Source organism: Podarcis gaigeae (assembly GCF_964106915.1).
Source record: "Podarcis gaigeae genome assembly, chromosome: 6".
NCBI classification, from domain to species: domain Eukaryota; kingdom Metazoa; phylum Chordata; class Lepidosauria; order Squamata; family Lacertidae; genus Podarcis; species Podarcis gaigeae.
Window position 1 is genome coordinate 6050880 of NC_139682.1, and position 25196 is coordinate 6076075.

General features: G+C 47.2%; 1 protein-coding gene across 1 annotated transcript in view; it reads left to right on the top strand.

Annotated features, from left to right (window-relative positions):
- Positions 1-1377: 1377 nt before the first annotated feature.
- The window catches only part of LOC310847007 (tripartite motif-containing protein 54-like), a 38928-nt gene continuing 15109 nt past the window's right edge, over positions 1378-25196 (top strand). The window contains exons 1-4 of the mRNA XM_083744364.1: positions 1378-1801; positions 12719-12879; positions 18796-18961; positions 23555-23650. Of these exons, the coding sequence (XP_083600490.1) occupies positions 1634-1801; positions 12719-12879; positions 18796-18961; positions 23555-23650 (591 nt within the window). The 5' untranslated portion in view covers positions 1378-1633. The remainder of the gene's footprint in view (positions 1802-12718; positions 12880-18795; positions 18962-23554; positions 23651-25196) is intronic.

Here is a 25196-nt window from a genome sequence, read left to right on the forward strand (position 1 = left end):
GTTACAACAACCCTGTGATGTAGGTTAGGCCAAGAGGCAGAGACTGGCCCAGTGAGCTTCATGACTGAGTGGGGATTCGAACCCTGGTCGTCCCCCAGATCCTAGTCTGACACACTAGCTAGACACTATCCCACCAGAGATAATAGCCACGGGCTGCATTCTGCATTAGCTCCTGTTTCCATGCAGTCTTCAAAGGGAACCTCGTGTATTGCCCCCATCCCAACCAAAAGTTGCTCCATAAGGTTCTTCCTTATCTATTTTCAAAGAAAGGGGTGGAGGTTTTAGCTCTATGTTCTGATTTCTGGTTCTTTATAGTGTTGTGAAGATGGTGCTTCACACAGGAAAATGCACACAAGGCAGGTCCCTGCCCCCAAGCAGATTACAATTAAAAGTTTAAATGAAACCATATATCCTTCTTCTTCTTTGGCGATGACTCGTAGCTGAGTAAGATTGTTTTCCATAAACACGGTTTTAACAATGAGTCTGTAAGTGACTGCGGAGGCCAATTCTGGACCCACACGTCCTTCCACAGTGGGGACATAGGTTTCCGGGTGGGAGCTGATCACAGTGTGGATTTGCCAAGCGTGCCTTCCTCTCAGCACATTTCTCCCTTGTGTCCTGAGTTCGAGTGTCTTCAAAGCCCATGACACCTTAGGTAAAGGCTGTTCTCCAACTGGAGCACCTGCCGGCCAGTGTTTCCCAGTTGTCAGCATCAGTAGCGTAGCGTGGGGGGTGCAGGGGGGGCCAGCCGCACCGGGCGCAACATTTGGGGGGGCGCTCGCACTCGCAGCTCTCTGCCCCTACCTGGCTCACTCACTCTCTCTCACTGCAGTGCTGGCTGTCCGAATCCGATCCAAGCTGCCGGGTCGCCGCCCACTGTGGAGGGTGCCAGGCATGCGTTGTGGTGCGGAGTGGAGAGAGAGCGAGGGAGGGACTATCTGGGGGAGGGACAGTGCAGCGGCCGCCCAACGCAGCACTGAGCGCGGGAGAGAACCACACCCGACCAGCCCAGGCAGCAGCAAGAAGAAGCTGGCAGCGGCGGCAGGTTAGGGGTTAGGGGCGCAAATTACTTGCCTTGCCCCGGGTTAGGGGGCGCAAAGTACTTGCCTTGCCCCAGGTTAGGGGGCGCAAATTACTTGCCTTGCCCCGGGTGCTGACAACCCACGCTACGCCGCTGGTCAGCGTTTATACTACATTTTAAAAGATTTGCCCTGAGACAGACTTTAAACCTCTTTTCTTGACCACCAGCATTACGCTTTCCATATCTTAAAGACGCCACCGACTCTGCTGGCCTTCATTCCCTGGAGTCTCTCGCTGCTTGGAGATTGGGGTGGCACGTAACAGTATCTTCGATGCACGGCGCCTGTGTCTGAGCAGGGATGCTGAGGCAGAATAAAAAGGCAAACTGTTCCCTGGCGGCAGGAGCAAGAAAGTCTCCACCATCACATTCTTGGAGCGTTCGAGCTGAGCTTTTGCGGACCTTGGGGAAATCAGAGCAAACAGCTGCCTCCCACATGGAGGCGTTGGCAGTCATGAGCCGTTCCCCTTGCCCTTTCTCACCCCCGCACTCCAGGACTGGCGCGAGGGCACACAGGGAGCCGACTCCAGATCGGCACTTGCCTCTTCCCTTGTCATGTCGACCCACATGGACTACAACTCCTGCCCTAGAGATTGCCCCACCATGGATAGCCTGGAAAGGCAACTAATTTGCCCCATCTGTTTGGAGATGTTTACCAAGCCGGTCGTCATCCTGCCCTGCCAGCACAACCTGTGCAGGAAATGTGCCAACGACATCTTTCAGGTGAGCCATGAACATGCCTGGGTTTGCAGCTTGCCTTGGTTTTCATTTTGGGTCTAAGCGCATACGTGTTCAAAGGGAGAAGGTGGCACCAGGGAGATGGAATCGCTAGCAAAATGCCCGTCGTCCTTGCAGGTGGCGTGAGCTTTGGGGAAGGGCATATGTCTTGCAAGATCACGGGGGGAATCTGCGTGGACTGACGGACACATGCTATAAGCGACCCCTGTATGGTGGCGAGGCGGCACTCCTGGCTCCCTGTTTGGATTTTTAAAAAATAATTACAAGAGGGCTGGGGAAGCTTTTGCAGACTGGGGGCTGTTTTTCCTCCTGGGGGGGCCGCAGGCCAGACACAGAGGGCAAAGGTGGGCAGAACAAATAATGCCCATTTTACCTTTGTTAGTTACTTTTACCTGCACATCCCTCTGTATTCTACAGCAAGACAAGTAACAGGTAACATCGGAGGACAAGGACACATTGAGCGCAGGCAAAAACACTCAAGGAGGGTGTCAAAATGTTGAGGGGTGTGGCCTGGGAGTAATGGGCGTGGCCTGTGGATGAAGGGGTGTGGCCTAGGGAGAGCTCGGGGTCCCAGGAATACTACTACTACTACTACTACTACTACTACTACTACTACTACTACTACTATTATTATTATTATTATTATTATATTTGTACCCCCGCCCATCTGTCTGGGTTTCCCCAGCCACTCTGGGCGGCTTCCAACAAAGATTAAAAAGCATTAAAATGTCACACATTAAAAACTTCCCTGAAGAGGGCTGCCTTCAGATGTCTTCTAAATGTTAGGTAGTTGTTTACTGCCTTGACATCTGATGGGAGGGCGTTCCACAGGGCGGGCGCCACCACCGAGAAGGCCCTCTGCCTGGTTCCCTGTAGCTTTGCTTCTTGCAATGAGGGAACCGCCAGAAGGCCCTCGGCACTGGACCTCAGCGTCCGGGCTGAACGATGGGGGTGGAGACGGTAGTGAGGTCTGGAGGGCTGCATTTGGCCCCCACCCCTGAGGTTCCCCACCCCTGTGCTATAAGATGGCTAAGTACATGGTACCTATTTATAGAACGGAATGGTTTGCAAAAAGCGGAGAGGGAGCAATACTTATCCATAGCTATAGAACTGGTGGGGTCAGCTGATGAAACTGAATGTACTTCAGCTACAGTACCTGCTGCCTCATGGGACATATTCGGGAGAAGAAAAGGCTAAAGAGTAAACCCTGCACAAATCTGGTGTGGAGTCCTTCTCGCAACTCCTTCAGCCAAGCTGGTGCCAAACGTCTTGCTCTGCTTTCCTTTGGACCCCATCAGTGAGGCCGACAGGGTGGTCTTGTCATCTGGGCAGCGCAAGACCTCCAGCCACACTGCCCAGGCTTGCCCCCCACCCCCCCAGAGGTATCCTTGGTTGCTGCTAATGCACCAAAAACAATGCTGGAGGCAGCAGTTACGAGTTCCCAATCTATTCAGCCACAGCAGGTGCTGTGATTCTCCAGCAGTTGGACTTCACCCCCAGAGGTGCACTCCCTTGTCTCTCGAGATAGACGGATGCCGCCGCCGATGACTTCAGCTGCCATTCTCCACCCAGTGTGTGTGATTTCAGCCATTTGTTTAAAACCAAATGTCCGCGCCAAACACTAGAAAATTCAGTTGCCGATATAAAATATGTACCACATGGGACAAATCGAGAAACATTTGCTTAAGGTGTGTTTTCATCCTGGTATAATGCAGTGCTAGCAGTGTGCAACTGCCGCAGGCCCTGTAGTCGCAAAGAGCGCATGATTGTTTGAACTGGCCCAAAATCAAAAATAAGAACCGCTCTTTTATCAGAAGGGGATTCCCCAAGGAATCTTTCCTCCTTGGAACTTTATAGAGAGTGCTGCAAAGCGTAAGGACCTGCGGGTTGCATCCAACTAAATTATACCCAAGAGCTGAGCCACTGAAATGAGTGTATTTAAGTTACTTCATTCATTCCAGTGGGTCTGAGAATGCTTAGCATTGATTATCACCCTATGTCTTCCACTGTGGGCCCATCCCTACTGATGGGGTTTTTTTGTGGGGTGGGGGAGAGTTGTGAGTGCATTCTGCAACATGTCGCCGACACAAGAATAGCCCATTAGTGGTGGATTTATAATGGACTGTCCACAAATCATTCCGCTTTGCTACTTGTTCTGTGATGCTTGCCCCAAAGTTATTGCATTATTGCCATCTGGAAGGGCACAATGAAAATGTGCCAACCCCTTGCCCCATGAAACACTTGTTTATTTATTCTATTTATATACCCAGGGCAGTGTACAGCATTAAATACATAATTTACATAGCATAATAATAAAAGACAATAAAACCATTGGAGAGAGAAAAAAATCATAGTAACAGTCCTGTCCCCCTTTTCAAAAGGCTGTGGATTGCTTAATGGCTGAAGGTCTGGATAAATAGGAATGTTTTTGTCTGGTGCCTAAAGACATTTACCGTATTTTTTGCACCATAACACTCACTTTTTTCCTCCTAGAAAGTAAGGGGAAATGTCTGTGCATGTTATGGAGGGAATGCCTGTGGGTGGCGGATCGGGGGATCTGATACAGTCGTGAGCAGAGGATCCATGGTTCCCCTTCCTTCCCTCCTCCGTGGCTCGCTTTGAAACAGCAAAGCGGGAGAAGAGCTGCTGAGTGGGGAGGAGAGAGGGACAGAGAGCCTGCTTCTTTAAAGGAGCAAAGCGAGAGAGGAGAGGAGCCACTTACACGAGTGTAAGCAGCTCCTGTCCGGTTGGTTCCTTTAAAGCAAGCAGGCTCTCTGTCCCTCTCTCCTCCCCACTCAGCTGGCTAAATAGCAGCAAAGTTTTTCAGCAAGCTGGGGGGGGAGCCTGCTTTCTTTAAAGGAGCAAAGTGGGAGAGGACAGGAGCCTTCTCTTATACCCCTCTCCTGCATTATCAGCAGCATCCTTCTCCACACCCCCCACGCGTGCTCCTTGTCCCTTGAGTGCTTTTCCTTCCCTCCCCACTTAAAACGTGGTTACAAAGCACGGATCCACATGGATCCTCAGGATTTTTGCACTGGGTCACCCCAAATTCACCATCAGACCACATAGCATGTCCATGGCTACATCTTGCACCAAAAAACACACGCACCCACTGTTTCCTGGGGCCGCAGTGGTGCAAAAACGTGGTTACAAAGCATGGATCCACATGGATCCTCAGGATTTTTGCATTGGGCTACCCCAAACTCACTGTCAGATTACATGTCTGTGGCCACAGCATGAACCACAAAACTCATACATCCACTGTTTTATTTAGAATATTTTTTTCCTTGCTTTCCTCCTCTAAAAACTACGTGCGTGTTATGGTCGGGTGCATGTTATAGAGCGAAAAATACGGTAATGATGGTGCCAGGCAAGTCTCTGGGCAGAGCACTGGACAAGTGGAAAGTCACCATGGAAAAGGCCTGTCCTCGTGTTGTCACCCTCCAAACCACAAGGTCTGGGTCGGCTTGTATGGGAGAGGTGGTCCTTAAGTTATTGAGGTCCTGAGTCGTGTATGGTATAAAGTTATAGGATTGCAGCAGGAAGTTAATGGGGCTTGCACCGATTGGAAAGGAGGTGGCATGTCTCACCTGCAACTTTTGCAAATACAGAGAGTATTGAAAGCAGGATAACTGCCCCGATACCATCATGAATGCACAGCTAAAAGGACGTTTGGAGGGGTCCTTTATTTTGGCTGCAGCTACAGGCATGTCATTGTCAATGATATCCTATATCGCAGCTCCAGTCTTCAGGGGAGAGCAGCTCTGTTTATGCAGCCAAAACAACAGCCATGTACATGTGGGTTCATTTGGGGGAACTGAATGCTAGATCAGGTGGGTCATTCTCCTGATCCAGCAGGCTCTTCTGAACTTGCAGTTAAGACTACCCAAAGGAGGAGCAGAAATGACCAAAGGATGAGTTGGGCAAGTAACCTCATCATCATCCCAGGGCCGCTGCTGTTGCCAGTGATGACTCAGTCCTGCAACACTCCCCTTGGGCACGTCACATGGGGAGCAACACTGTTCAAGCCAAATAGCAGCGGAGGGGGGTCACCTGTGGCATCTGAGTCAACAGAAGAGGCACAGGACAGGGACGGAGGAAGCCCCTAGGGCACCTGGGGTGAAGTGCCCAGAGGCAGGGCGCTTGGTGCCCATATGGACAGAACGGGGCGCTCGGCGTTCCGTGCCATCCCTGTGGGCAGCGCGGTGCACCCCGTCTTTAAGGGCGCTGTGTGCTCCGTGTTGTCCCGTGCCATCCCTATGGGTGCCACATGCCACGGGGCATGCGGTGCCCATAGGGATGAGACACAGCGCCCATAGGGACAAGACGTGGCACTGGTGCACGGTGCCCATATGGGATGGGGTGCGCAGCAGGGCCTCAGAGAGCCAGTGTGGTGTAGTGGTTAAGAGCGGTGGACTCGTAATCTGGGGAACCGGGTTTGCTTCCCTGCTCCTCCACATGCAGTTGCTGGGTGACCTTGGGCTAGTCACACTTCTCTGAAGTCTCTCAGCCCCACTCACCTCACAGAGTGTTTGTTGTGGGGGAGGAAGGGGAAGGAGATTGTGAGCTGTTTTGAGACTCCTTTGGGTAGTGATAAAGCGGGATATCAAATCCAAACTCCTCCTCCTCCTCCTCCCCTCTTCTTCTTCTTCTTCTTCTTCTTCTTCTTCTTCTTCTTCTTCTTCTTCTTCTTCTTCTTCTTCTTCGCAGCCGCCCTACAGCTGGGGGTGGGGAGGCAGTGGGCGGACAGCGTGGAGCCTGCGGAAGCCGAGACGTGTGGCTCATGTGCCCTGCAGGCCCCACTGTGATGAATGCCACCCGCCATTTTGTCACCCCCGTCAGGGTGACACTCGGGGCGGACCGCACCCCCCTTCATACGTCCCTTGCACAGGATAAACGTAAAGGGACCCCTGACCGTTAGGTCCAGTCGCGGACGACTCTGGGGTTGCGGCGCTCATCTCACTTTATTGGCCGAGGCAGCTGGCGTACAGCTTCCGGGTCATGTGGCCAGCATGACTGAGCCGCTTCTGGCGAACCAGAGCAGCGCACGGAAATGCCGTTTACCTTTCCACTGGAGCGGTACCTATTTATCTACTTGCACTTTGACGTGCTTTCGAACTGCTAGGTTGGCAGGAGCAGGGACCGGGCAACAGGAGCTCACCCCGTCACAGGGATTTGAACCACCGACCTTCTGATCGGCAAGTCCTAGGCTCTGTGGTTTAACCCACAGTCCCACCCGCGTCCTTCTTGCACAGGATACTGTGCCCTAAATGGGGAGGTGCCTCCAAACTCTCTGCAATGGGCAGCAGTGTTTTCGTACTGAGATGCCAGCGCCCCAGCCCTGCTGGTACGCAATGGACAGATGGACCAGGAACCCAATGCACCATCTCTCTGTTCTACACAGGGATTGCCAGCTCAGAAGTGGCCCTTATACTGTTTCTGACCCTGCAGCTGTTGTGGGACTGGGTGCAAACATAGCGTGGTACTAATCCAAACTGAGCACGTGCAGATTCATCATCATCATCATTATTCCATTAAGAGGAAAGCATGAGGAAAAACCCAGTGCAGAAGTGCTTAGAGGTAATGATATTGAAAAGAATGATTGCTGACCTATAGTAATCACATTGCCTGGAATCAATCCAGGGCGCTTGGACAGAGCCGAGTTTAAACAATGCTGCTGTCAGTATAAAAAATGCTTTGCCTTTAAGGCTTCAACTAAATGGCTTGCTTATGAAGCACAGAATTGTAGGGTTGGAAAGGGACTGTAAGAGCTATCTAGTCCAACCCCCTGCAATGCAGGAATCACAGCTACAACATATAATAATGGAAAGAACAGCTACAACATATAATAATAATAGAATTATTTATACCCCGCCCATCTGGCTGGGTTTCCCCAGCCACTCTGGGCGGCTTCCAACACAATATTAAAATACAGTAATGCATCAAACATTAAAAGCTTCCCTAAACAGGGCTGCCTTCAGATGTCTTCTAAAAGTCAGATAGTTGTTTATTTCCTTGACATCTAGTGGGAGGGCGTTCCACGGGGCGGGCGCCACTTCCAAGAAGGCCCTCTGCCTGGTTCCCTGTAACTTGGCTTCTCGCAGTGAGGGAACCGCCAGAAGGCCCTCGGCACTGGACTTCAGTGTCTGGGCAGAACGATGGGGGTGGAGACGCTCCTTCAGGTATACTGGACCGAGGCTGTTTAGGGCTTTAAAGGTCAGCATCAACACTTTGAATTGTGCTCGGAAACATACTGGAAGCCATTGTAGGTCTTTCAAGATTGGTGTTATGTGGTCTCGGCAGCCGCTCCCAGTCACCAGTCTAGCTGCCGCATTCTGGATTAGTTGTTACCTTCAAAGGTAGCCCCACGTAGAGTGCATTGCTGTAATCCAAGCGGGAGATAACCAGAGCATGCACCACTCTGGTGAGACAGTCCGTGGGCAGGTAGGGTCTCATCCCGCGTACCAGATGGAGCTGGTAAACAGCTGCCCTGGACACAGAATTGACCTGCGCCTCCATGGACAGCTGTGAGTCCAAAATGACTCCCAGGCTGCACACCTGGTCCTTCAGGGGCACAGTTACCCCATTCAGGACCAGATCAGCGTTTGCCAACACTTCAGCAAGCCCAAGAGGCTCAGTGGTTTAGACCACAGCGCCACCCATGTCCCTGACAATGGAGCCTTTGGATCCATTGGGTGGAGAACAAAAAGGGTCTCTTTGTGTAAAAACTAGCCTACTGTACAAAGGTAAAATGTATCTTACTCTGCTCCCGCTCAAAGCATCTGGCATGTGCCAGCTCCCCAAAAAGCTTGCCTAAAAGGGAATGCAACCCCCAGGCTGAAGAAGGTCCCCACCCCTGATCTAGGCCAGTGTTCTCTACTCTGGCTCGTAGTAACCATTTGGGGCATCCATTTGGTTCCTAAGTTGGGTGGTGGGGTTACAGGGGGCTGCCTCTAGAGGTCTTTGAAAAGCTGGTATCGAGTCCACCCACTTTGTTGTATTAATTTAGCCGAATAGCTATAAGGGAAATGTGAACGAATGTGCAATTAATCATTATTGCTTTTGAATGTTATTGTGCCGTTATCTTCCATAGTTGGTTGTGCAAATCGCTATTCTGAATAACGCTTTTTATAGGGTAGGGCCGTACGACAAGGCTGTATATTGTCTCCCTGTTTATTTAACTTATATGCAGAATTCATCATGCGAAAGGCTGGGCTGGATGATTCCCAAGCCGGAATTAAGATCGCCGGAAGAAATATCAACAACCTCAGATATGCAGATAATAATAATAATAATAATAATAATAATAATAATAATAATAATAATTTTTATTTATATCCCGCCCTCCCCAGCCGAAGCCGGGCTCAGGGCGGCTAACAACAATCAAGATGACACAACCTTGATGGCAGAAAGTGAGGAGGAATTAAAGAACCTTTTAATGAGGGTGAAAGAGGAGAGCGCAAAATATGGTCTGAAGCTCAACATCAAAAAAACTAAGATCATGGCCACTGGGCCCATCACCTCCTGGCAAATAGAAGGGGAAGAAATTGAGGCAGTGAGAGATTTTACTTTTTTGGGCTCCATGATCACTGCAGATGGTGACAACAGCAACTATAGGGTAGGGCTACCAGTGCTGGGGATGAGTTTGTGGAAATAAGGGAGCAGTGGCTCCTCCAAATTTGGGAACCCACTGGGCTAGGGTCTCAGGCGTCTTTTCCTCGCCATCTGATTCTTTTAACCAGAGATGTCCTAAGTCGGACCTGGGATGGTCCGCATGCAAAGTGCCTGCTCTGCAGAACTGAGCTGCGATCCCTTCCCAGAGAGCAATTAGCTATTAGCCAAAGCAATTAGCATTTCTCCTCTGCTTGCAGGTGTTTAACACTGTTGCTGTGTGCATTGTTGTTATTTGTTAGCTGGCTCCTTGAGTTCTTCTTACGCTGCTTTAGGTGTGGTGTCATGCTATTTGCTCTGTGGTTTCTGTGGCACTGGTATGATTATTATAATTAATCATTTTAGGTGGGGTTTTCGTTAGCCTCCGCTGGAGAGAGAAAGCAGGTTGGAAATCTTAGCATCAGTCAACAAAAACAAACTCTTGAGCTTGAAGGCATGGCTTTATCTAGCTCTGCACTTGCTGCGGCCTTCTCCAAGCCAAAAGCATCCTGATGTCTTGGACTACAATTCCCATCAGCCCATGCTGGCTGGGGCAGATGGGAGATGTAGTCCTGCACATCCAGGTTGGCAAAGACTAGTCTTTGTTGTTGTTGTTTAGTCGTTTTGTTGTATCTGACTCTTCGTGACCCCCTGGACCAGAGCACGCCAGGCACTCCTGTCTTCCACTGCCTCCCACAGTTTGGTCAAACTCATGCTGGTAGCTTCGAGAACACTGTCCCACCATCTCATCCTCTGTCGTCAACCTTCTCCTTGTGCCCTCCATCTTTCCCAACATCAGGGTCTTTTCCAGGGAGTCTTCTCTTCTCATGAGGTGACCAAAGTATTGGAGCCTCAGCTTCAGGATCTGTCCTTCCAGTGAGCACTCAGGGCTGATTTCCTTCATAATGGATAGGTTTGATCTTCTCGCAGTCCATGGGACTCTCAAGACTAGTGTACTGTGATTTAATTTCAGGGGGGCTGAAGCATTTGGGTGGGAAGATACCAAATCCTGACATTTCCCCCAAGACATTTGCTTGCCTTGCAGGGCTTAGATTCGTTCCTCAGGCTACGTCCAGACAGATTTGGATAACTAGGGGATTGCGACTGTTCTAATTTCCAGCTCCTTCCGTTCTCCTGAGAGATGCCTGACACCTGCCTTCACACGATTAAATGTCTTGCGTTTTGCTCTTGGCTTCTGGCCTTTGGTTTCTTGTAAAAATATCATCAGTCCTTCTTGAGCAGCCCACGTAACTTGTCTGCTTCCTGGCAGCCTCTCTGGAGGTTTCCACGATGACTTTCATTATAACACCTGTTCTGAGCCGAAGTTGTGATATATTTCAATAGCTGTGTTTTTGAAGACTCACTGGGACAATTTAGTCACCTTTTATGAAGTTCAACATGGCCTCAGTCAGAATAAAGGCAACTCTGAATATAATAATAATAATAATAATAATAATAATAATAATAATAATAATAATAATTTGTACTCCGGCCATCTGTCTCGGTTTCCCCAGCCACTCTGGGTGGCTTCCAACAAACATTAAAAATACATTAAAATGTCACACATTAAAAACTTCCCTGAACAGGGCTGCCTTAAGATGTCTTCTAAATGTCAGATAGTTGCTTATCTCTTTGACATCTGATGGGAGGGTTCCACAGGGCGGGCGCCACCACCGAGAAGGCCCTCTGCCTGGTTCCCTGTAGCTTTGCTTCTCGCAGGGAGGGAACCACCAGAAGTCCCTCGGCGCTGGATCTTAGTGTCCGGGCAGAACGATGGAGGTGGAGACGCTGCTTCAGGTATACTGGACCGAGGCTGTTTAGCGCTTTAAAGGTCAACACCAACACTTTGAATTGTGCTTGGAAACATACTGGGAGCCAATGCAATGGCTTATTATTGTTCTAGAATGATTAGAGATGAATTTAAGTATCAGTCCAAATACAAAAATGTAAATTTGGTCCCTTGTAAACTCCGGCTCATTTATATTTCACTTTCTCAACCCTCCCCTTTGCCTGAGAGAGACATCATGCTTGGATTACCCGAATGTTTTAAAACTGCAATTGACAACATATATATAGTTATGAGTTTTTTTGTGGGGGAAGTGGGTTGTATGCTGGGACCCTTCTAACCCCTGGATCCAGCAAGTGTTAAAATAGAAGCAAGGATTCAAATTCCTGGTGAGGTGGTAGCTTAGTGAATGGGCCATTAAGGAAACAAAGGTAGTGGATCTGTGTCAGATGAGAAATGGGTAGGCACCCCTCCCTCAAATGGCTGATAGTTAGACAGACACAGGCCAGAGTGGAGAGAGGAGTGATGCCAGCTAGATGCTAGGAGTGGAAAAGCAGCAGGTTGAGAAGCTAGAGAGATATCTCTGCCTGGTTTCTGTTTGAATACAGTCGTACCTTGGTTCTCGAATGGAATCCGTTCCGGAAGTCCGTTTGACTTCCAAAAATGTTCAAAAACCAAGGCGTGGCTTCCAGTTGGCTGCAGGAGCATCCTGCACTCAGTCAGAAGCCGCAGAAGCCATGTCGGGTGTTCGGCTTCCAAAAAACGTTTGCAAACCGGAACACTCACTGCCGGGTTTGCGGCATTCGGGAGCCAAAACATTCGAGTCACAAGGCGTTCAAGAACCAAGGTACGACTGTACAAGGCTGCATCTATGGGGGAAAGCAACACCCTTTTTGGGGTGTTAATGCTGTGAACCCCTCCATCACAGGCTCAGGCTGTATATAGGTGGAAATAAACCGAATAATAATAATAAACCAGCGTGGGTGGGGCTGTGGTCCAAACCACAGAGCCTAAGACTTGCCGATCAGAAGGTCAGCGGTTCGAATCCCTGTGATGGGGTGAGCTCCCGTTGCTCAGTCCCTGCTCCTGCCAACCTAGCAGTTCAAAAGCACGTCAAAGTGCAAGTAGATAAATAGGTATCACTCTGGCGGGAAGGTAAGCGGCATTTTCGTGTGTTGCTCTAGTTCTTAGTCATGCTGGCCACATGGCCCGGAAGCTGGCTCCCTTGGCCAATAAAGCGAGATGAGCACTGCAACCCCAGAGTCGGTCAAGACTGGACCTAATGGCTAGGGGTCCCTTTACCTTAAACCAAATATCATAAAGACACCACATTCTTTGATATGCTTTGTTTCCCAAAGGAAACAGGAACGCTAGATAAGCGCCTGGAATACTGCAATAATACAAACACACACAGACGGGTTTGGGAGATGTCGCTGCCTCCAAAACATCTCTTCTATGTGTTTCAGTCTCGAGGAACGACCTTGGGCTCCGCAGGGAGGTTTCGCTGCCCTTCTTGCCGCCATGAAGTGGTCCTCGACAGACATGGCATCTACGGACTGCAAAGGAACCTTCTGGTTGAAAACATCATTGATATTTATAAGCAAGCATCAGCCAGGGGGCCAGAGAGGTATGTGATAGCCAACAGTCATTGTGTATGTTTGTGGGTGGGTATGTCTTGCACACCCCAAAATGTGGGCAAATGTGGACTTGTAAAAGGATAAAAAAGTATTGGGAAATGATGCATAATGAATTGAAAACGGTGTTTAAAAGTACTTTAGAAGAAGAAGAGTTTGGATTTGATATTCCGCTTTATTACTACCCGAAGGAGTCTCAAAGTGGCTAACATTCTCCTTTCCCTTCTTCCCCCACAACAAACACTCTGTGAGGTGAGTGGGGCTGAGAGACTTCAGAGAAGTGTGACTGGCCCAAGGTCACCCAGCAGCTGCATGTGGAGGAGCGGGGAATCGAACCCAGTTCACCAGATTACGAGTCCAATGCTCTTAACCACTTCACCACACTGGCTCTCAACTGTTTTAAAACAAGAGTCCTTTCAGTTGGGGATAATTTAGACTGAAATTCCCAGGTGTCAAAAACGATTATTTATGTATGCTACAACTGCAGTCAGTGTTTTGTTAGCCCCAAAATGGAAAACGAGCAAAGTCCCAACCAAAGAAGAATGGCAACTTAAGTTGACAAAATATGCACAACTTGCAGACTTAACATATAGAGTAAGAGAACAAGAAGAACATACGTTTAAAGAAGATTGGAAAACGATTATTGAATGTATGGGAAATAATTGTGTACAGCTGAAAACGTTGGCAGAATGAAGATAAATTAAACAAGTATAAACAAGTTTTGATGGATGTAATAATGGAATGCTGATTGGTATGGTTTTTATAAAATATGCAGGAATTTAGGATATGTAAAATGAACCATGGAAAGAGGAGAAGGGAAGTCATTGATATGTAAAGGATTTAAAATGAGTGTTTTAAATTGTAAAACAGAAAATTCAACTATATATAGTGGGCAAATGTTTCATCCTCCCCCCCCCCCCCCGATATCTCATAGATTCATGTAATTGTAAGGTTTGGAAAGGACCCCAGGGATCTTCTAGTCCTACCCCCTGCAATGCAGGAATCTCAACTAAAGCATCCATGACGGATAGCTATCCATCCTTTGTTTAAAACATCCCAAGGAAGGACAGTTCACCACCTTCTGAGTCAGTTTGTTCCACTGCCAAACACCTATTACCATTGGAAAGTTCTTGCTAGTGTTGCATCGGAGTCGCCTGTTTTGTAATTTGAACCCATCAGTTTGAGCATCAGAGAACAAGTTTGCCCCATCTTGTGTGAGGCAGCCTTGGAGATATTTGAAGATGGCAACATGTATTTTTTGAAATGATTGAATTGGCAAAAATGATGGCAACAGTTAGAATGCAATCTAATAAAAATCTCAAACAGGAATGGGAACATGTAGAGGGATACATGACCAAAAGATGCTCCAGCAAGAATTTATTGATATGTAATAGACTGATTTCACAAAGTTAAGCTAAGCAGATATATAAGACTGAATGTTTAATTATTAAGATACAAAATTACAATCTCAATAATGAAGTTACAAAATAATAACAAGGAAGTCACGCATGGGTGGAGGGCACAGGGCAAGAAATAAGAAATGGATAAATGTTGGCAAATAATGAAATGTGGAAATGTGAATTTACGGATATAATGTATATGTATCATTATGTAAAGATTTCATATATGTATTTCAACAACAACAAATAAATAAATAAATGGAAAACAAACAAACAAACAAACAAATAGATATTTGAAGATGGCTTTCATATCTCCCCTCAGTCTTCTCTTACCCAAACTAAACACACCCAGCTCTTTCAACCACCAGGCACTTAGGTATTTGATTAGACATCTACAGCCAATGATCCTTTTTAAAAAAATAATATTTATTAAAGTTTTAAAGGTTACAAAAAGAAGTTAAACACAAACTTGTAAAAAACAGAAAAATAGAAAAATAGAAACAATTAAAAAAGAAAAAAAGAAAAAAGAAAAAAACCACAACGAACCTTCCCATAGCTTATCTTTCATTTGCTTGTTTCCTTGACCTCCTCACACCTCCCTTTTTTGTATTCTAGTTCGGTTAGCTATTTCAGCAAATCCTTTCCATCCTTCCCAGTTTTTATCCTATAATTTATCCTAATATAATGTAACTTTACCTTTCCTCCTTTCATCCATTAACAGTCTATTTTTACTTAGTCCTTTATAATATTTCTGCTAAAGCCACATAACTTCATTCCAGCCTCCTTCTAACATTCCTTAATTTTACAATGTTTCTGTAAATAAACTTTAAATTTCTTCCAATCTTCTTCCACCGACTCTTCTCCCTGGTCTCGGATTCTGCCAGTCATTTCCGCCAGTTCCATGTAGTCCATCACCTTCATCTGCCATTCTTCCCGGGTGGGTAGATCTTGTGTCTTCCAGTACTTTGCAATAAGTATTCTTGCTGCTGTTGTAGCATACATAAAGAAAGTTCTATCCTTCTTTGGCACCAATTGGCCGACCATGCCCAGGAGAAAGGCCTCTGGTTTCTTCAGAAAGGTATATTTAAATACCTTTTTCATTTCATTATAGATCATTTCCCAGAAAGTCTTAATCCTTGGGCATGTCCACCAAAGGTGAAAGAATGTACCTTCAGTCTCTTTACATTTCCAACATTTATTATTGGGCAAATGATAAATTTTTGCAAGCTTGACTGGTGTCATGTACCACCTGTATATCATTTTCATTATATTCTCTCTTAAGGCATTGCATACCGTGAACTTCATACCTGTGGTCCATAACTGTTCCCAGTCAGCCATAATAATATTATGTCCAACATCTTGTGCCCATTTAATCATAGCTGATTTCACCGTTTCATCCTGAGTGTTCCATTATAGCCAATGATCCTGAGTAGCAGAGACTTGACTGGAGAAAACAGAGAGCGTGGGAAGAAATTTAGAGAGGGAGAGAGAGGGGGGGGAGGGAGCACTCATTTTTTAAAATAACTTTTTCAAAAATTAACTTTTTCAAATTCTTTTGAACAACCATCTGAATAAATCTCTCATATCCGTTGACTTCCCATCCACCTTTCCATGCTGTTTTTTCCTTAACTTATAAAGCTGCTATATTACTTAAATTTCACCCATTATATACGTTAATTAAAAATGATTAAACTGCCATTCTCATCTGCTGCTATTCTTCAAATCCTGCATACGTTTTAAACGCCTGCATAACGTTTTTTTTAAGAAATACCAGGGTCATGAAATGTTTCAGCTGGCCACTAGAGGTCTCTGTATTCCACAGAAAAAGAGATTTTAATCAACATTTCAGACCCCTCTCCCCTTCCCTTCATGTAGCTGGTGAATTTTGCTATAGGAGGGAAGTAAAAGGACGCCCAGGTGACCAAGGGCAGCCTTGTAGCAGGATGAGACCAAAGGCCTATCAGATGGAGCATTGTTTGTTGCTCACAGTGGCCGACCAGACAGCCAAATGGGGAACCCACAAGCAAGATAGGAGGGCAATGGGTCACTTTTGCTGCTGGCCCAGCGACTGGTAATTCAGAAGCACGCTGCCTCTGACCATGGACAGAGAGCATATAGCTGTGGTGAGACTAGTAGCCACAAAGAGGGCCTTTAAATCCCCCTTAAAGCCACCACAGTTGAGAGGAGTCAGTTTCCTGCCGTATGAATAAGAGATCCCTTCGTTTTTGCTGGTTCTGAATCTCCTGTCAGCCAGAAAGGAGACTGAGGGTGTTGAAGGGGGCAGTAATTGAGCCCCACCCCCACCCAAACTGAAATGGAAAGAGTTCAACTTACACTTGAGTAGGACCCTGATAGAGACACAAGCCCGACTGGCATGTTCCCTCCCTGCTGGTCGATCGTTCGGGAACTTCATAAGCTTTCTTCAGCCCGAACATCACAGCGACCGACGCCAAGCGACACTTTGGGATCTGCAGAGTCTGACACACCTCAGCAACTCAGCATTTTGGTTAATCTACTTTATTTACTGGGACGTGGGTGGTGCTTTGGGTTAAACCACAGAGCCTAGGACTTGTTGATCAGAAGGTCGGCGGTTCGAATCCCCGCAACGGGGTGAGCTCCCGTTGCTCAGTCCCTGCTCCTGCCAACCTAGCAGTTCGAAAGCACATCAAAGTGCAAGTAGATAAATAGGTACCGCTCTGGCAGGAAGGTAAACGGCGTTTCCGTGCACTGCTCTGGTTCACCAGAAGCGGCTTAGTCATGCTGGCCACATGACCCAGAAGCTGTACGCCGGCTCCCTCGGCCAGTAAAGTGAGATGAGCGCCACAACCCCAGAGTCGGTCATGACTGGACCTAATGGTCAGGGGTCCCTTTACCTTTACCTTACTTTATTTACATATAAACACACACGGAGCACTGCGACATGGCTCCCTCTCTAGCATCAGGCAGCAAAGAGAAAAAGAACAAAGGACGATAGTCCTACTTCATGGAACACAAACATCCTGTTTCCGTCACTTCCCACTCTGTGGGGTCAAAGCATACACTGTCATGTGATAGACAACAACCCCATGACTGCAATCATGGAGCAGGAATTCTAACAGGGGGCATAAATGTGCCCCACCCCCACCCAAACTGAAATGGAAAGAACAGGTTGTGATGGAAGCAAAATGGTGATAGCCAGGAATAGCCAGTGGGGTGACTTCCAGGTGTGCTTGGACTCCAGCTCCCATCATCCCCAGGTGTCTTGCCCAGGAGGATGGGTGTTGGAGTCCAATATCAGGTGGGCACCGTGTTGACTACCTTGGCTTAAGCCCTTTCCCCAGGGGCTTAGCTTTTCCCATTATAACTAGAGCTCCCAAGACTCTAAAAACGGTTTGCCTTTATAAATGCTAACTAGCTGAAGCGGCCAGGTCTGTCTTTCATTGTAGCCACAATATGTATTATTATTATTAATAATAATAATATTTTTTACCCCGCCCATCTGGCTGGGTTTCCCCAGCCACTCTGGGCTGCTTCCAACTGAATATTAAAAACAATACAGCATCAGACATTAAAAACTTCCCCAAAACAGGTTGTCTTTTAAAAGTAAAATAGTTGTTTATTGCCTTGACATCTGAGGGCATTCCACAGGGCAGGCGCCACCACTGAGAAGGCCCTCTGCCTGGTTCCCTGTAACTTGGCTTCTCGCAGTGAGGGAACCTCCAGAAGGCCCTCGGCGCTGGACCTCAGTGTCCGGGCCGAACGATGGGGGTGGAGACGCTCCTTCAGGTATACTGGACTGAGGCTGTTTAGGGCTTTAAAGGTCAGCAGCAACACTTTGAATTGTGTTCAGAAATGTACTGGGAGCCAATGAAGATCTTTCAGGACTGGTGTTATATGGTCTCGGTGGCCACTCCCAGTCACCAGTCTAGCTGCTGTATTCTGGATTAATTGCAGTTTCCAAGTCACCTTCAAAGGTAGCCCCACGTAGAGTGCACTGCAGTAGTCCAAGCAGGAGATAACTAGAGCATGCACCACTCTGGCGGGACAGTCCGCAGGCAGGTAGGGTCTCACCCTGCGTACCAGATGGAGCTGGTAGACAGCTGCCCTGGATACAGAATTAACCCGCACCTCCATGGACATCTGTGAGTCCAAAATGACTCCCAGGCTGTGCACCTGTTCCTTCAGGGGCACAGTTACCCCATTCAGGACCAGGGAGTCCTCCACACCAGCCCACCCCCTGTCCCCCAAGAACAGCACTTCTGTCTTGTCAGGATTCAACCTCAATTGAAAGCACCCCCCCAAAAAAAAAGAATCATGAGAACTGAGGCTTCCTGCTCACAAAGCTACAAATCCCAGTGCCCTTAGCAAACTACAGTTCCCGGGATTCCTTGCTGGGGAGCGTACTTAAATGTTTAGTGTGCAACTCTGGCTGGTCTCTCCTGGCTGGTGGCTATTTTCCTTGGCTTATGTCCCTTGTCTCTGTCTCTCCTTACCTTATAAGCTCATTTCCCTCTCTTGTTCCCCCCCAAGACCCCCTTTAAAAACCGAACACCCGATTTGTGAAGAGCATGAAGAAGAAAGGATCAACATCTATTGCGTGACCTGTGGGGTCCCCACCTGCTCCCTCTGCAAAGTCTTCGGGGAGCACAAGGACTGCGAAGTGGCGCCTCTCTCTGACATCTACATGCAACAAAAGGTTGGCTTCTCACTGATGGCTCAGATTTCCCAGGGTGCCTCCACTGTTTCCATTTCTGTTCCGTGACGTTGGCAGGAGGACCTGTCCTTTAGCTGGAGAGGCTGCTAGGCGGTGCTGAGTTTACCTATAAGCTGAACAAGCTATAGCTTAGGGCAGGCCCCCACTTCTTGGTGAATCCCCCAAAAAATTTAAAGGGAAAAAACCTGAATGTGCATTTCCAAAATATAAGATAAAAAGCAAATAAAATAAAACCTACATGCAGCAACAGTGTTTTGTAATGGGCCCCACCTGCTAGCCTGCTCACTAAAATATCCCTGGTTTGCTCATTTCTATATGTAGGGTGCCTACATTCTGCTATTTATAATTATTAGTGGCTTGCACCCTATATTTACACCATTATGATTTCATGTTATAGCAAGTTTCTAGACACTAGATTATGAATCTTTGTAAATTGTGTTTCCAAAGGAACTTTTGTCATTGCCAAATGCCAATCTGTTTGCATTATTTAGTTTGTTATGCATGAAAAATCATTTTAAGTTAGAGCTTAATAATTATTTCACTATTAATATACTTCTTCTTAATTGTATTTCAGTTCAACAATTACTTTGATAAAATATACATTTTGTTATGTGCAAATGGCTTTAGATACCTGTTTGGTCCATAAATTACCATATAGCATATATTCAACACACAAAAATAGTGACAATTTGTTGTTGACAAAGGACAGCTGGACATATAAAGGGCCCCATTACCTTCAGCAGCTTAGGGCCTCATCAAACCTAAATCTGGCCCTGCTACTAGGGCACAGGTGTGGCATCCTGTAGCCTGGGGCCGGCGGCACACATGCCTCATTTTATCAAACCCCCAACACCTCCCCAAACTGTCCCATTCTTCCAGCTCATCAGAGCGCCTTCCTTCCTCTCCATTTCCTCCTCCGTTCAGGAGGAGAGGGCTGTTTTAAAGTGCTTTTTATTCTTCCTACGTAGTTTCAGAACAGTGAGAAGGAGCAATGTTTTATTTGAGGAAAAACAAATTGATGTATTATGTATGTATGTATGTATGTATGTATGTATGTATGTGATGCGGGTGGCACTGCGGTCTAAACCACTGAACCTCTTGGGCTTGCTGATCAGAAGGTTGGTGGTTCAAATCCCCGCGACGGTGTGAGCTCCCGTTACTTGGTCCCTGCTCCTGAAGAAGAGTTTGGATTTGATATCCCGCCTTTCACTCCCTTTAAGGAGTCTCAAAGCGGCCAACAATCTCCTTTCCCTCCCTCCCCCACAACAAACACCCTGTGAGGTGAGTGGGGCTGAGAGACTTCAAAGAAGTGTGACTGGCCCAAGGTCACCCAGCAGCTGCATGTGGAGGAGCGGAGACGCGAACCCGGTTCCCCAGATTACGAGACTACCGCTCTTAACCACAACACCACACTGGCTCTCCAGTCCTGCCAACCTAGGAGTTCGAAAGCACGTCAAAGTGCAAGTAGATAAATAGGTACCGCTCTGGCGGGACGGTAAACGGCATTTCTGTGCGCTTCTCTGGTTTTGCCAGAAGCAGTTCAGTCATGCTGGCCACATGACACGGAAAAACTGTCTGTGGACAAACGCCAGCTCCCTCGGCCAGTAAAGTGAGATGAGCGCCGCAACCCCAGAGTGGTCTGTGACTGGACTTAACTGTCAGAGGTCCTTTACTTTTACCTTTTTTATGTATGTATGTATGTATGTATGTATGTATGTATGTATGTACAGTGGTACTTCGGGTTACATACGCTTCAGGTTACAGACTCCGCTAACCCAGAAATAGTACCTCGGGTTAAGAACTTTGCTTCAGGATAAGAACAGAAATTGTACTCTGGCAGCGCGACAGCAGCAGGAGTCCCCATTAGCTAAAGTGGTGCTTCAGGTTAAGAACAGTTTCAGGTTAAGAACGGACCTCCGAATTAAGTACTTAACCCGAGGTACCATTGTATGTATAATGTTTGTTTTACCCCTCAGCTCTTTGAAGGGAACAAACTAACAGACTTTTGTGTAGCAAGCTGAAATCTTTTCAAAATTAATTTCTTTTAAAAACCCAGCTTGGAAAACCTTTAAAGCACACCTGTAACCGTGAAGCTACTGGGAATGGTTGGAATGATTAATTTTGGCTACAAGGAATAGATTAGGACACACACACAAACACACACACAACAACAAACACACAATCCTCTTCCTTCCACAACATTGCTTTTGGACAAATTCCTGCAGAGGAAAATATGCCCATGGAGGAGGGGGGAACTGGAGAACTATAGCTCATAGAATCCTAGAACTGTAGAGTTGGAAGGGTCCCAGAGGATCATCTGGTCCAACCCTCTGCAATGCAGAAATATCCAGCTATCCCATGCAGGCGTTATCAGCATCATGCTCTAACCAATGGAGCCATCTTGTCCATTGCCTCAGGCAGTAGAAAGTCTTGGGCCACCCCAGGGTGAATCTCACCCTGTGGTAGTCTGGCCATCTGCATTATCCAGCCCAAATGGTAAGGAACATTTTGTCACAGACCACAACCATGCCTGTGGGAGGATAGACTTGTCGCCTGTATCACCACCACCACCATATTTTAAAGCCACCTCTGTAATTTATGTAGCAAGGTGGCATCCAGACATAAGATCGAGTGCATTAAAATTCCATTTAAAAATCAATAAAGCAACAGACAGGGAATCGCTGAGCCAAAAGAGGATTTAAGATCTAGTAAATGCTTGTGCGGGAAAAAGTGTTTTTAACTGCCATTGAAAGCATGTTGCCAAAGATGCTTGGTGTATTTGCACCGGTGTGTGTGTGTGTGTGTGTGTGTGAATGTTCCATAATATACTTCTTTGGCGATCATTCATAGCCGAGTGAGATTGTCTTCCATAAACATGGTTTTAACAATGAGTCCGTAAGTGACTGTGGAGGCCAATTCTTGGATCCACACGTCCTTCCACAGTGGGGACATTGGTTGGCCATCATGACTCTTATTTATCTGGGAGCTGCAGTTAAGTGGGAAAGCACTAAATGTTCCGACAGATACATTGCATAGCTTTTATTGTATTTTTGGTTTTTATGGAAGCCGCCCAGAGTGGCTGGGGAGGCCCAGCCAGATGGGCGGGGTATAAATAATAAATTATTATTAAATTATTATTATTATTCTTTGTTTCACAATGTGCTCTACGTTTTGGAGTCCTTCGCTGGCAAACCCTGGAGGAATAGCATCTGGCTACTAGCCATGAAGGCTGTGCTTGCCCTCCCCTGTTGGAGGCAGGATGTCTTGGAATGCCCACTCCAGAGGAATCGGAGGTGGGGAGAGGGATGCTACACTCAGATCCTGCTTGTGGGCTTGCCCATGGGGCATCTGGTGTTAGAATTCCTGCTCCATGATTGCAGTCATGGGATTGTTGTCTATCACATGACGTTATGTGTTTTGACTCCACAGAGTGGGAAGTGATGGAGACAGGATGTTTGTGTTACTGTGTTCCGTGAACTGGGACTATTGTCCTTTGTTCTTTTCCTCTTTGCTGTCTGATGCTAGAGAGAGAGGGAGCCATGTTGCAGTGCTCCGCGTGTTTATATGTAAATAAACTAGATTAGCCAAAATGCTGAGGTGCTGAGTACTGTTACGCAACTGTGCAAACTCTGCGGATCCCTAAGTGTGCCGGTGTCAGTTGGCATCCGTCACTGTGATGTTCGGGCTGAAGAAAGCTTATGAAGCTCCCGAACGATCGACCAGGAGCGAGAGAACATGCCAGTCGGGCATGTGTCTCTGCCAGGGTCCTACTCGAGTGTAGGCTGAACTCCTGACATCTGGTTGAGCAAGTTGAGAACAGGATGTTGGATAGGGTGGACCATTGGTGTGATCCAGGGCTCTTCTGATGCACCAAGACCTCCCACCAAGTGGGACCTGCTAGATCTTACAGCATAGGTGACATCGCAAACCACCCTGAGAAAGTTGGTCATTAGATGGTGCGGTCAATCAATAACCAAATGCCTTTGGGGTCTTCATGAACAAAGAGCGTCTCCTTGAAGCCATTTCCTTCTCCATTGCACGTTGCTGGCAGTGCAGCATTTTGTGTTTTGGGTGGCCTGAAGTTGGGTGCAAGTGATTCTGTGCTCAGTGGGAGGATCCCTTCTGTATCTCACTTTGAAATGGACTCATTTGGGTTGGATGTGGTCGTCTGAAACACTGCCTGCTTCTGGGAGCATAAGGGGAGCAGACTGAGCAGCAGGGCTGTCTTAAGCATATGCGGCGCTGGGGTGCAAAGATCTGCCGGGTGTGCTCCCCCTGGTTGCCCAGTCCCAAGCACGCAGGAGAGCAGAACCGGCTGGCCGCCTCAGTGTCTTGCTAGCTCGGTTGCCCCCGAACTCACGGTGCAGAGCCGCCTGCAGCAGAAGGGCCCGCCACGGCGTTCCGACTGATGGGCGTGCTCTTCCCTGGACTCAACTCTCGGGCCCCGGACTCTCACCCTGGTGCCCTGAGAGCCCGGCGCCCAGGTGCCCCACACCCCTAGTGCCTTTGGGTAAGACGGCCCTGCTGAGCAGTGTCATTGGCAAATCAGTCTAATTAGGGTCCTCTCCCTTCCAGGCAGAGCTGACTGGTGGGATTGGAGCCCTTGTGGCTGCGAACGACAGGATCCAAGCCTACGTTGGGGATTTGCAAGGCTCCTGCAGGAACGTTGAGGTAGGACTCCTCAACATTTCGTTCTTTTTTATTTTTGCAATCTCTCCACTTATCTGTGTCAGGTCACAGTGTTCAAAGGACCAGCGACACTTCCTTTGGTGTCTATGTCACAGTGCTCACCACATCAGAATGATTGTTGTGATCAGGGGTGGTTTGGTATTTTTAAAAAAGTCTATTTCAGTGGAGAGGAACATATTTTTTTTTGTTTTGTTAATTTGCTCTAAGACTTTGGTAAAAAGTTTCCCTGACAACTAAGCCAGAGGATTTGTCTGATGGAAGTGCACTAACTGGGTGTTCAGATAAGGACTCACCATTTAAGAACTTTTGCTAAGATGGTTGCATTGCGTTACGATCTATGTCATTAAATACTGCGGGGAGGGGGGGTTTGTTTTGCAATTTCCCCTCCCTCATATCACCTTCTCAACTGACTGTAGGTAAATGCCTTTCTGTCAAAAACCAAGGAAATTAAGCAGAATAGATTCGGGGGAGAAGGTGGGTGAGATTCATATACTTTAAAAAAAACAAAACAATTGCTGGTGCTAATGGATTTTTTATGTATGAAAAAAAAAAGCAAAGAACCACAAGCTTTTTTTCCTGGAGGAAATCTGTCATCGTTTTAAAAGTATCTCACCTATTTCTGCAGGGAGTTTGGTTTTTTTAAAGTTAGTTTTGGAGAGGAGATGAATAAATATTGTTAATTTGCTCAAATGTGATAAAGGTAAAAAATGTTGCCCTCATTATAGTTTTTTGCCTTAGAGAAGCTGTGGAGAAATGAACAGTATCAACGTTTATTAGACAGGTTGACCTCAGCCTTTATCCAATTCATAAGCAATTTTGAATTTTTTTCTGTGTATGTATATGACTGTATACATGTGTATATATCTCTAGGTGGGACGCAGGTGGTGTTGTGGTCTAAACCACTAAGCCTCTTGGGCTTGCTGATCGGAAGGTCAGCGGTTTGAATCCCCACAATGGGGTGAGCTCCCATTGCTTTGTCCCAGCTCCTGCCAACTTGGCAGTTTGAAAGCACACCAGTGCAAGTAGATAAATAGGTACCACTGCGACAGGAAGGTAAATGGCATTTCCATGCACTCTGATTTCCATCACGGTGTCCCGTTGCAACAGCAGCGGTTTAGTCCTGCTGGCCACACAACCCGGAAAGCTGTCTGTGGACAAGCGCTGGCTCCCTTGGCCTGAAAGCGAGATAAGTGCTGCACCCCAAAGTCACCTTTGAATGGACTTAATTGTTGTTTACCTTTACCTTTTTATATATCTATATATTGGAGCAGACTTGGTGAGGCCATGGGGTATGTATAGGGAGAGGAGAAAGGGGTGAACTTCCATTGCTCATGGAGAATTCCTTATGGTGATGGATTGAATGAGTTGGATACGAATATATATAGCCCAGCTTTTTAGTCATCAGAAGTAAAACAGTCAGTTCCCTGCTGTTTGTACAATCAAGGTTTCCAGTGGTTCCTGAGTGAGGCTGATAATTTTGATCGATATTCCTTTTTGTGCCCTCAGGTTCAGACGTAACAACAGACCG